The sequence below is a fragment of the Fukomys damarensis genome, unplaced genomic scaffold (genome assembly GCF_012274545.1).
Source record: "Fukomys damarensis isolate Sample0158 unplaced genomic scaffold, DMR_v1.0_HiC HiC_scaffold_13, whole genome shotgun sequence".
NCBI lineage: Eukaryota > Metazoa > Chordata > Mammalia > Rodentia > Bathyergidae > Fukomys > Fukomys damarensis.
In genome coordinates this window covers 39205274-39217516 of record NW_022900925.1, presented here as the reverse complement: position 1 = coordinate 39217516, position 12243 = coordinate 39205274, and the positions used below count along the sequence as shown (strand labels likewise).

The 12243-nt window shown below is 48.6% G+C and overlaps 1 protein-coding gene across 3 annotated transcripts in view; it reads left to right on the top strand.

Moving 5' to 3' along the window:
- Eftud2 (elongation factor Tu GTP binding domain containing 2) overlaps positions 1–12243 on the top strand; it is a 40042-nt gene that overhangs the window by 22992 nt on the left and 4807 nt on the right. For 2 of the 3 annotated variants that reach the window (XM_010642929.3, XM_033763082.1), the window contains exons 14-22: positions 879–1014; positions 2186–2313; positions 2963–3156; positions 4029–4140; positions 4386–4526; positions 5181–5282; positions 5612–5694; positions 10633–10719; positions 10824–10950. In XM_010642929.3, the coding sequence (XP_010641231.1) occupies positions 879–1014; positions 2186–2313; positions 2963–3156; positions 4029–4140; positions 4386–4526; positions 5181–5282; positions 5612–5694; positions 10633–10719; positions 10824–10950 (1110 nt within the window). Of the gene's footprint in view, positions 1–878; positions 1015–2185; positions 2314–2962; positions 3157–4028; positions 4141–4385; positions 4527–5180; positions 5283–5611; positions 5695–10632; positions 10720–10823; positions 10968–12243 lie in introns of all 3 variants that reach the window. The other variant, XM_033763083.1, reaches the window with a different exon arrangement.

The window sequence follows — 12243 nt, the reverse complement described above, 5'->3', positions numbered from 1 at the left end:
TTCAAATATTTTACAGCTGTTGAAAGGAATGGCTACATGAAGCCAGGTGTGGTGGTGCACCCCAAACACAGCTGCTCAGGAGGCTGAGGCAGGAGGATGGCAATCTTGAGCCCAGCCCTGGGAAATTTAGCAAGATCTTTTCTATGTAGATGATTGATTGATTGATTGATTGATTGATTGGGCTGGGGAGGTAGCTGAGTAGTAGATCACCTCCCGGCATGCATGCGACCCTGGGTTTGATCCCCAATACCAGGAGAAAGGCAGAGAAGGAGAGAAAGGATGGAAGGCAGGGAGAACTGGAGGACTGGCTGCTGAGCACACGTGTGTGGTGTGCGCGGAGGACCCGGTTGCGTGTGGGGAGAAGTGCAGGCACATGGGGGATGCGCAGGCTGGGGTTTTCACTCGGCCTCTGCTTTTCCTGCCTGCCGTAGGCTCGGCCAGCACGCACCTGCCCTTGGAGCTCCTCGCCTGCTGGGACGCCGGCACCCAGCATAGCAACAGGCAGAATAACAAAACTGCATTGTGGGAAACAGGGTCCCATCAGGCTAATAAAAGAAATTTATAGAACCTGCCTGGTACAGACTGAGTCTGCCGGAATGATTTAGCCTGTCTCCGTTCTGGTCCCGCTGGGTGGAAGGCTGGGGTGGCCTTTTTTGGTTTCCTCCCGCAGTGATCTCTAAATCTGTGCCTCCCAGGGCAGTGGGAGCGGTGCTGCATCACCATCACCAGGGGGCAGCACTGCAGTGCACGTGGGGCTTCCACATGGAGGGGGTGCTGTGGCTCCTGACACCTCCCAGGGCGGGCTCAGTGTGACAGCTCCTTGCCTTGTCCCCAGCCTCCCATCCCCATGACTGACCCCAGTGTCCTGCACGCTGCAGGTGGTGGGTGACGTGGACACCAGTCTCCCGAGGACCCTGGACGAGCTCGGTATCCACCTGACCAAGGAGGAGCTGAAGCTGAACATCCGGCCCCTACTGCGCCTGGTCTGCAAGAAGTTCTTCGGGGAGTTTACAGGTGACAAAGCCCAGACCTGTATCACCTTCTCCACCCCTCTGGCCTCTGTCTCATGAGCACTCCCTACCCATGTGGTGCGGAGTTCTGAGTCCATGCCACCCGTGGGTGTGCCTAGGCGCCCTCCTCAGTGACAAAGCAGAGGGCCTCTCCCGGAACTGCAGGAGCATGTGGGAAGGTGAGGGGCTGCCTTTGAGTTCTGGCTGGGCCCGGGAACAGCATCGCTGGGGCTTGGGGACATGAGGTCAGGGTTACGTAAGAGCATGGCTAGTTGGGAGAAGACTGGATTTGGATCATGCACTGGCCCTTTTGTGGATGATCCAGAAAAGGTGGCGATCTCTGAGTGCAGTGGGGACACTGGTCAGAACCAGGCACAGAGCATACTTTACAGTTTTTAGATAGGATTTGCTGGGACTGAGGATCGAACTCAGGACTCACATGTGCTAGCTGAGTGGTCCACTACAGCTTGGGCGTGCTAAGCTTAGCTTGTGCAAGGCTGGCCCAGGCTGCGACACTTGGCACCAGCTTGGATGCTGGTACTGTGCCCACCTGTCATCCCAGCTCCTTGGGAGGCCAAGGCAGGAGGATTTGCAAGTTTAAGGCCAGTCTGGACAACTAAGCAAGACCTTGTCTCAGAATAAGGAAATTTTAAAAAGCACTGTAAAACAAAACAATAGACATGTCCATCTCCATGGATAATGAACATCGTCTTTGACCCTTTTGGTTTTTTGAGACAAGGTCCCTGTAGCTCAGGATGGCCTTGAACTCATGGTTGTCCTCTCTCAGCCTTCTATGCCACTACCCTGGCTGAGTGTTCCCTGGTGTGCTTTATCGACCTTCAGGAACAGGAGCATAGTGAAGGATCAGCTTGGGGAGCGTCCTGTGGAGGTGCAGAGCTTGGCCCTGACCTAGCTCTATGGGTGTGGTCTGTGCCGGGGTCTGGCCATGTCTTGCTACAGCGCCTCAGCTCTCAGCAGCTGAGTTACGAGGAACTGGCATCCCGAGCTCCACCTCCCACCCTTTCCTACTTCATGTGGGCCTCATCTTCCAGCCTCCCAGCTGCACTTCCTGGAGCCAGGGCTTTGTGGGCATGGGAGCAGCAGCGCAGGCCCTCCAAGGCTCTGCCCGCACGTGAGTCTGGAGCCTGCTGTGCAGCGTGGCCCTCTCTCCCCAGGCTTTGTGGACATGTGTGTGCAGCACATCCCGTCCCCCAAGGTGGGCGCCAAGCCCAAGATCGAGCACACCTACACTGGGGGTGTGGACTCCGACCTCGGCGAGGCCATGAGCGATTGCGACCCTGATGTAAGAATGCAGCCCGGCTCCCTCCCTCGGGACACTGATTTCTCCTCTCCAGAATGGTGCTGTCCTTCCCGTGAGCAGAACCTGGTCTGGATTGGGAAGCCTGTTGTTAGCACCAGCTGTGGGGCCTTGGGAGTCTGCCTGGGCTGCCCAGGTCTCAAGGCCCGGGCCAGGATGTGAGGCGGGGCTGGGTGCAAGGCTGCCTGAGAGTTCATGAGTTAGGGGATGTTCCTCGGTTATTACACGGGGAGGACTCCACACAAGGCAGCTCGTCCTGTTGGTACAGAGTAGGTTTGATCCCCAGGCACCCAAATACAAGCCAAAAATAGTCCTTTCCAGCTGTTCCTGGGCAGTCTAATCTCTCCTTAGCTGCATGTGGCTTGTTGGGAATTGTGAGGGATTTAGGACAAGTGATCTTGCCTAACCCCGGCAGCTGCCGTCCCAAACCTGCTCTTCCTTGGCTCTCAACCCCCAGCAAAGCAGATGCGTTGTACCCCCATTGTCTCCTGTGGAACCCCACATGGGGAGGCAGAGCGAGAGGTGGGACCCTCCCAGAGAGCCCCTCCTCCATGAGTCTGGGTCCTCCCCAAACTGCGTAGCTGGCGGGGGAGGTGGCAACTGTTGTTACCCATGGTGTCCCACACTCCTCCAGGGCCCGCTGATGTGCCACACCACCAAGATGTACAGCACAGACGACGGAGTACAGTTCCACGCCTTCGGCCGGGTGCTGAGTGGCACCATCCACGCTGGGCAGCCCGTAAAGGTGCTGGGGGAGAACTACACCCTGGAGGACGAGGAGGACTCTCAGATCTGCACTGTGGGCCGCCTCTGGATCTCGGTGGCCAGGTGCTGTGAGGGGAGGGGGCAGTCACCATGGCAGCAGGAGCTGCTGGGCTCAGAGCAGGGAGGGAAACGGCCCTCCCTCTGTGACTTCTTGTTCTTACCCAGGGTCACTAGGACTGAAGAGTTGAGTTAATGCCAAAGGCTTGGCCTTTGTGTTTGGGTGGCTGGAATGAATTACATTCTCCGGTGTCCCTGAAGTCACAACCTTTACATTTCTTCCCCCCAAAAATTGTTTCCTAACCTCTACTATCTGCCCAAAAGAGAAGGCTTGAGCTGGCTTGGCAGTACCTGTCATCCCAGCATTCAGCAGGCTGAGGCAGGAGGATTGCAGGTTTAAACCCAACCTTGGCAACTTACTGAAAGTGAGACCCCGACTTGGGGTAGGAGTGGGAATGTAGCTCAGTATCAGGGGTTGGATACAGTCCCCAGTGCTTAAAAAACAAACTTCTCATGGATCCCTGTAACAGCTATCACCAAGTCAGTGGGTGTCCAGCATTCAGCTCCCGAGCAGAGATCCCTCCTGTCCTGTCCACTCCTTGGGTGCTCTTCCCCACAGATGGCCCTGTTCCTCCTCCAAATCCACCGGGTCCTCCAAGGCGAGGAGGGGACCAGAGCACTGGGCAGGTGGCAGTGTGTCTTGTCTTGTTGCTGGCGTCCTTGTCCAGTGACACCGCAGGCAGCCACTCTGCACCCAGAGCTTTCGGTGCGCCCAGACCCACATGTGATGTCATTCTGTGTGGCTGTGGGGCCACTCTGCTCCCATCCCTGCCTGTGTGCATCTGTTGCTCACAATGCTCCGGGTCAGTGCGGGTGTGCAGCAGCACTCCATGCAAGTTGATGGGACAGCTGCCCTGCTGAGCCCTGTGGCCTTCCAGGTACCACATCGAGGTGAACCGTGTTCCTGCTGGCAACTGGGTCCTGATCGAAGGGGTCGACCAACCCATCGTGAAGACAGCGACCATCACTGAGCCTCGAGGAAATGAGGAGGTAGCGTCTCCCGTGGCTCCAGCTGAGGCTGCAAGGGCTGTGGCTCACAGAGCCCCAGGAGGCAGAGCTGAGAGGTGGGCCTTAGAGCTGCTGCCCTGCTCCAGGCCCAGCGTGGACTCTGCCTTCTGATTGGTCCCTGTGGCATTTCCCCATGCTCCGCCCCACTTTGGGCATCATGTCCCGGGGCCCTGGGCAGCACTTTCCTGGCTGGAGGCCCCGGTCCTTACCTGTACCTCGGCTGCCAGGCTCAGATATTCCGGCCCCTGAAGTTCAACACCACATCTGTGATCAAGATTGCAGTGGAGCCTGTCAACCCCTCAGAGCTGCCCAAGATGCTGGACGGTCTGCGCAAGGTGAACAAGAGCTATCCATCCCTCACCACCAAGGTACGTCAGTCCCGTGCAGCCTCCTGTGAGCACCTAGTGCCCGGCAGGGCAGCCCCGACCGCAAGGTCCCCGTCATCACATTCCTCTGGGGGCGCACTTGGGGTCGTGGCAAAGCAAGTTGTTCTGACCCTGTGTGCACTCCTGAGCCTGCCAGCCCACCTTTCCTTTTTGAGGTTGTTGTTGTTGTTTGTTTGTTTTTTTTTGAGGCAGGGTCTCCCTTTGTAGTTCAGGCTGGCCTCCAACTCACAGTGATCCTCCTGTCTCAGCCTCTCCCGAGTGCTGGGATGAGAGGTGTTGTACCACCATGCCTGGATGGCTCACCTTTCTGAGTAGCTCTAGGTCTTGGGGGCTGGTTTGACACTGTAGAGTTTATCCCTAAACAGCTAATGCCCTGGATGTGGTGGTACACACCTGTCATCCCGGCACTTTTGGAAGCTGAGGCAGGAGGATTGCAAGTTCAAGCCTAGCCTGGGCAGCTTTGCCACTCAGAGATTCTGTCTTAGGATACAAAGGGCTGGAAGTGTTGCTTAATGTGAAGGCCCTGGGTTCGATCCCTGGTTCAGCAAAAACAAAATGCTAAGATAGGGATGAAGCTGGTGACTGCATGCCTGGTCGCACCATGCTGGGTCCCATGGCCCGTGCTGCCTGTTGCAGGTGGAGGAGTCAGGTGAGCACGTGATCCTGGGCACGGGTGAGCTCTACCTGGACTGTGTGATGCACGACCTGCGGAAGATGTATTCAGAGATTGACATCAAGGTGGGCACCCACACCCTCAGGCTGAGAGCTGGGCCTGGGGAGGTGGCGCACTTTCCGGTTGTGGTGATTAGGCTCCGAGGGGGATCAGTGAGCGGGTCTGGTGCTCCTGGGCCTGCCATCCTGGGCAAGACAGCGCTCAGCCGGTGCTGCCCGGAGGAGGCTGAAGCACCCCTGGTATGGGGTGGTGCTCAGTCCTGGCCCCTCCCCTGACCCCCCCCCCTTTCTTGCTGTGGTCACTGGTGCTGTCTGAAACCACCTGGGTCCTCTCAGGTATGGAACTTCATCCTTCAACAGATCAGGTGTTACCTCTGGGATTCCTCTCCTCCCAGGTGGCTGACCCAGTGGTCACATTCTGTGAGACAGTGGTGGAAACGTCTTCCCTCAAGTGCTTTGCAGAGACGCCCAATAAGAAGTAAGCTGGGAGTCCAGGCTTGTGGGAGTGGCAGGCCAGGGGTTGAAAGTTCCACCTCAGCCTGGACAGCTTAGTGACTCAGCGAGACCCCATCTCAAAATTAAGAGAAAGCCAGGGGCCAGGGTTATAGCTCGGTGGTTCCACCGCCTGCCTTGCAAGCTCAAGGACCTGAGTTTGATCCTCAGTACGCAGACCAGAGGGACGGAGCCCAGCCCTCCCCACTGTAGAGGTGGAGACTGCACTGGGCAATGCTGGGACCCTAGCTTTTACCCCTCCACTCACCCCTCTGCCTCTGCCTCTGCCTCTGACTCCAGAGTAATGGACAGTACTGCCACTCTCATGTGACCGTGACCGTCCTCCAGCTGTGCTCCACTCTGTAGTGTTCCTGTGGTGTGGAGCTCACATGTGCTAAGCATATTTCTGCTGCTGAGCTGCACCTATCTCAGCCTTTTTAAAAGCAACAGCCTCAATAATACCATGACAATAATAAGTACCTATCAGTTATAACCATCAATGTCAGTGGCCTCAATTCACCAATCAAGAGAAATAGACTGGCAGAATGGATTAAGAAGCAAAATCCAACAATATGTTGTATACAAGAAGCACACCTAGTGCAAAAAGAAGCCCATAGACTGAAAGTGAAAGGATGGAAAAGAATTCTCCATGTGACAGGAACCCAGAAAAAAGCAGGGGTAGCAGTCTTATTCTCAGACAAAGTAAATTTCAAACCAAAATTGATTAAGAGAGACAAAGACACTGCATCCTTGTAAAGAGGACAATTCAAGAGGAGGAGATGACAATCATAAACATATATGCACCAAGTATTAATGCCCCCAACTATATAAAACATATTAAGTAACATGAAAGACCAAATAAGCACTAATAGAATTGTAGCGGGGGAATCTAAATACCCCACTATCACAAATAGATAATCTAGGCAAAAAATCAACAATGAAATACTAGAACTGAACCAAGCTTTTGAACATAGGGACTGAGTAGACATCTGTAGAGTGTTCCACCCCACAAAATCAGAATATACATTCTTTTCGGCTGCACACGGGTCATTCTCCAAGATAGACCACATACTAGCTCGTAGAACAGGTCTGAATAAATGCAAAGGAATTTGAAGTTATCCCCTGTATATTATCAGATCAGAGTGCAATGAAGCTGGAGGTCAATAGCATTAAAAACCATAAGAACTTTACAAACATATGGAAACTGAACAACACTCTCAACAATCAGTGGGTCACAGAGGAAATTAAAGAAGAAATTAGACGTTTTTTGCAAATAAATGATAATGCCAGTACAACATACAGGAATCTTTGGGACACAATGAAAGCAGTTCTACGTGGAAATTAATAGCATTGAATGCCCACACTAGGAAAACAGAGTGAGCTCAAATAACCTAACGATGAATCTTAGACTCCTAGAAAAACAGCAAGAAAAACCCAAAGCTCGTACGAGAGAGGAAATTATAAAGATTAGAGCAGAAATCAATGCAATAGAAACTAAGAAAACAATACAAAAAATAAATGAATCAAAGAGTTGGTTTTTTTAAAGAATAAAATTGGTAAACCCTTAGCTAACCTTATCAAAAAAAGGAAAGGCTCAGATCCATGCAATTAGGAATGAAAAAGGTGAAGTAACAACAGATCCAACAAATCCAGAGGATAGTCAGTACCTACTTCGAGAACCTGTACTCCAATAAAATGGAAAACAGAAGTGGACAGATTTCTAGATACTTAGGAATTACCAATGCTGAACGAAGAAGATAAAAACATTTTAAATACCCCAATTATAATCAGTGAAATTGAAAATGTAATTAAAAGTTTACCAACGAGGAGAAGCCCAGGTCCTGATGGATTCACTGCTGAATTTTACAAGACATATAGAGAAGAACTACTGCCACTACTCTTTAAATTATTCAATGAAATTGAAAGGGAAGCAATACTTCCAAATTCATTCATGGAAGCAAGTATCACTTTGATTCCCAAACCAGGGTATGACCCAACTAAAAAAAGAGAGCTACAGGCCAGTCTCCTTAATGAATATAGATGGAAAAATCCTGAATAAGATACTACCAAACAATACAGAGGATCATCAAGAAGATCATACATCCTGACCAAGTCAGATTTATACCGGGGATGCAAGCTCAACATAAATAAGTCAAGAAATGTAATACACTATATTAACAGTGAAGGACAAAAACCATACGAAAAACCATCTCAATAGATGCAGAAAAAGCATTTGACAAAATTCAACACCCATTCATGATAAAAACCCTAAAAAAACTGGAATAGATGGTCTATATCTCAACTTAATAAAGGCTATCTATGAAAAACCAATAGCCAACATCATATTGAGTAGCCAAAAACTGAAAACCTTCACATTAAAATCAGGAGCAAGAGCTGGGCGTGGTGGCGCATGCCTGTAATCCCAGCACTCGGGAGGCTGAGGCAGGAGGATCACTGTGAGTTCGAGACCAGCCTGGGCTACATAGTGAGTTCCAGGTCAGTCTCGACTACATAGTGAGACCCTGTCTCAAAAAAACAAAAAAATCAGGAACAAGACAAGGATGACCACTATCACCACTCCTCATTGATACAGTTCTGGAAACATTAGCCACAGCAATTAGACAAGAGAAAGAAATTAGAGCAATAAAGATAGGAAAGGAAGAAGTTAAACTCATTATTTGCTGATGATATGATACTGTACATTGAAGACCCAAAAAATTCCACCAAAAGACTTTTAGATTTGACACTTTTACCAGAGTAACTGGATACAAGGTCAACACTCAAAAATCAATAGCCTTCTTGTACACAAATAACAGACTCACTGAGAGAGAAATTAGGGAAATAATTCCTTTCACAATAGCATCCAAAAAAGTGAAGTATCTAGGAATCAGTCTCATGAAAGAAACAAAAGACCTCTACACTGAAAACTACAGCACTCTGAAAAAAGATTGAAGAGGATAGAAAATGGAAAGATATCCCCTGCTCTTGGATAGGAAGAATCAACATAGTGAAAATGACCATACTACCAAAACTGCTATACAGATGCAATGTAATACCAGTTGAAATTCCAACACTGTATTTCACAGAACTAGAAAAAATAAAAAATTCACTTGGAACCAGAAGAGACCTAAAATAGCAAAAGCCATCCTAGGTAACAGAGACATGGCAGCGGGTATAACAATTACCAGTTTGAAACTATGCTACAAAGCCATTGTGACAAAAACAGCATGGTACTGGCAAAGAAACAGACCTGAGGATCAATGGAACTGGCTGGAAGATACAAAAACAACTCCAGATGTACTCAGCTACCTCATCTCTGACAAAGGAGCGGACCATCCTCACTGGAGGCAAGATAGTCTCGTTAATAAATGGTGTTGGAAAAACTGGATTTCAACCTGCCAAAGATTAAAACTAGACCCTTATCTTTCACCATGCACTAAAATAAAATCCAAGTGGATTAAAGATCTAAATATTAAAACAGAAACACCAAACTTGCTGGAAGATAGGCAGAACTCTTGAAGACATTGGCATAGGAAAAGACTTTATGAACAAATTCTCAGTAGCATGGGAACTACCAGAAAGAGTAAGCAACTGAGATCTCATCTTATTAAAAAGCTGCTCTGCAAAAGAAACCATCAACAACTAAAAGACAACCTACAATGTGGGAAAAAATTTTTACCAGCTGCTCCTCAAAAGAGCGCTTATCTAGAATATATAAAGAACTCAAAACAATCAGCCCCCCCCAGTATAAAGACCCGATTCAAAAATGGACATCTTGGGGCTGGGCATTTAGCTCAGTGGCTCCACTGCCTGCCTCCCAAGCACAAGGTCCCAAGTTCGATCCCCAGTACAAAAAGCAGGGCAGCATCTGAAATGAACAGACATTTCTCAGACAAAGAAGTAAAAGCAGCAAGTAAATATATGAAAAAATGTTCCACATCACTGGCCATTCAAGAGATGCAGATGAAAACAACACTGAGATTCCACCTCACCCCACAGAGAATGGCTGCTATCAAGAAATCAAACAGTAACAAATGTTGGCGGGGTTGTGGGGAGAAAGGAACCCTTCTGGGGCGGGAGAGATGTTGGTGGGAATGCAGAATGGTGCAACCACTACAGAAATCAATACGGAGATGCCTCAAAGAGCTGGGACTAGAGGTTCCATTTGACCCAGCCATCCCTCTGCTGGGTATCTTTCCAAAACAATTAGAAGAATCATATCAGAGATATATGCGCACCTATGTTTATAGCAGCACAGTTTGTAATACCTAAAATTTGGAAACAGCCCATATGCCCATCAGTTGGAAACTGGATAAAGAAGATGTGGTTTTTCTATAAAATGGAATACTACTCAGCCATAAAGAATGAGAAATTAGATTCATTCATAGGAAAATGGGTACATATTGAGGATATACTCCTAAGTGAAATAAATAAGTCACGCATGTAGATACTGAATAGTTTCTGTGGTGTGAATAAACCGTAATAGTACGTAAGATCCTAATGAGATAACTGACATTGTGAAATGGGAAGAAAAGGGCTAAAGGTGTAGGGAAGGTGGGACGGGTAGGGGAAAGGGAATAAGGGAAAAGAAAAAATGAGAAAATGGAAAAATGGAAAAAAAGTGTTTGTAAATGGGGAGGGGAGAAGGGGGCGAAGAGAGGGCAGGGATAAGAGGAAAAAATGAGAACCAAGACCTGTCATGCAAAGGTCCGAGATCCCAATGATGAAAGTTACTGTACTGTATGCCCAGAATGTACCAATTAACTAAAAAAAAAGCAGCAGCCTAGAATGAAAGGAGATGGGTGCGCCCTAGCTCTGCCCGCCTGACCCCGCTCCGGCGCAGTCTCCCCCGTCCCTCTCACTGCCTTCCCAGGAGAGCCCTGCAGTCCTGAGGCTGCCCCCACACCCACGTCCTTTCCGCCAGGAACAAGATCACCATGATCGCTGAGCCTCTGGAGAAGGGCCTGGCTGAGGACATCGAGAACGAGGTGGTGCAGATCACTTGGAACAGGTGAGTGTGCACTCTACCCCCAGGCCGGTCTCTGCCCCTGGGGGCAAACTGTCAGGAGCCAGCAGTGCAGAGCTGCCTGGTACCCAGCTCTCCTCCCTGCCCAGGAAGAAGCTGGGCGAGTTCTTCCAGACCAAGTACGACTGGGATCTGCTGGCCGCCCGCTCCATCTGGGCCTTTGGTCCTGACGCCACTGGCCCCAACATCTTGGTGGACGACACCCTGCCCTCAGAGGTACGCAGAGCCGGCAGGTGCCATGCGGCCCAGAATGCCCACACTAGGAAAACAGAGTGAGCTCAAATAACCTAACGATGAATCTTAGACTCCTAGAAAAACAGCAAGAAAAACCCAAAGCTCGTACGAGAGAGGAAATTATAAAGATTAGAGCAGAAATCAATGCAATAGAAACTAAGAAAACAATACAAAAAATAAATGAATCAAAGAGTTGGTTTTTTTAAAGAATAAAATTGGTAAACCCTTAGCTAACCTTATCAAAAAAAGGAAAGGCTCAGATCCATGCAATTAGGAATGAAAAAGGTGAAGTAACAACAGATCCAACAAATCCAGAGGATAGTCAGTACCTACTTCGAGAACCTGTACTCCAATAAAATGGAAAACAGAAGTGGACAGATTTCTAGATACTTAGGAATTACCAATGCTGAACGAAGAAGATAAAAACATTTTAAATACCCCAATTATAATCAGTGAAATTGAAAATGTAATTAAAAGTTTACCAACGAGGAGAAGCCCAGGTCCTGATGGATTCACTGCTGAATTTTACAAGACATATAGAGAAGAACTACTGCCACTACTCTTTAAATTATTCAATGAAATTGAAAGGGAAGCAATACTTCCAAATTCATTCATGGAAGCAAGTATCACTTTGATTCCCAAACCAGGGTATGACCCAACTAAAAAAAGAGAGCTACAGGCCAGTCTCCTTAATGAATATAGATGGAAAAATCCTGAATAAGATACTACCAAACAATACAGAGGATCATCAAGAAGATCATACATCCTGACCAAGTCAGATTTATACCGGGGATGCAAGCTCAACATAAATAAGTCAAGAAATGTAATACACTATATTAACAGTGAAGGACAAAAACCATACGAAAAACCATCTCAATAGATGCAGAAAAAGCATTTGACAAAATTCAACACCCATTCATGATAAAAACCCTGCAAAATACTGGAATAGATGGTCTATATCTCAACTTAATAAAGGCTATCTATGAAAAACCAATAGCCAACATCATATTGAGTAGCCAAAAACTGAAAACCTTCACATTAAAATCAGGAGCAAGAGCTGGGCGTGGTGGCGCATGCCTGTAATCCCAGCACTCGGGAGGCTGAGGCAGGAGGATCACTGTGAGTTCGAGACCAGCCTGGGCTACATAGTGAGTTCCAGGTCAGTCTCGACTACATAGTGAGACCCTGTCTCAAAAAAACAAAAAAATCAGGAACAAGACAAGGATGACCACTATCACCACTCCTCATTGATACAGTTCTGGAAACATTAGCCAC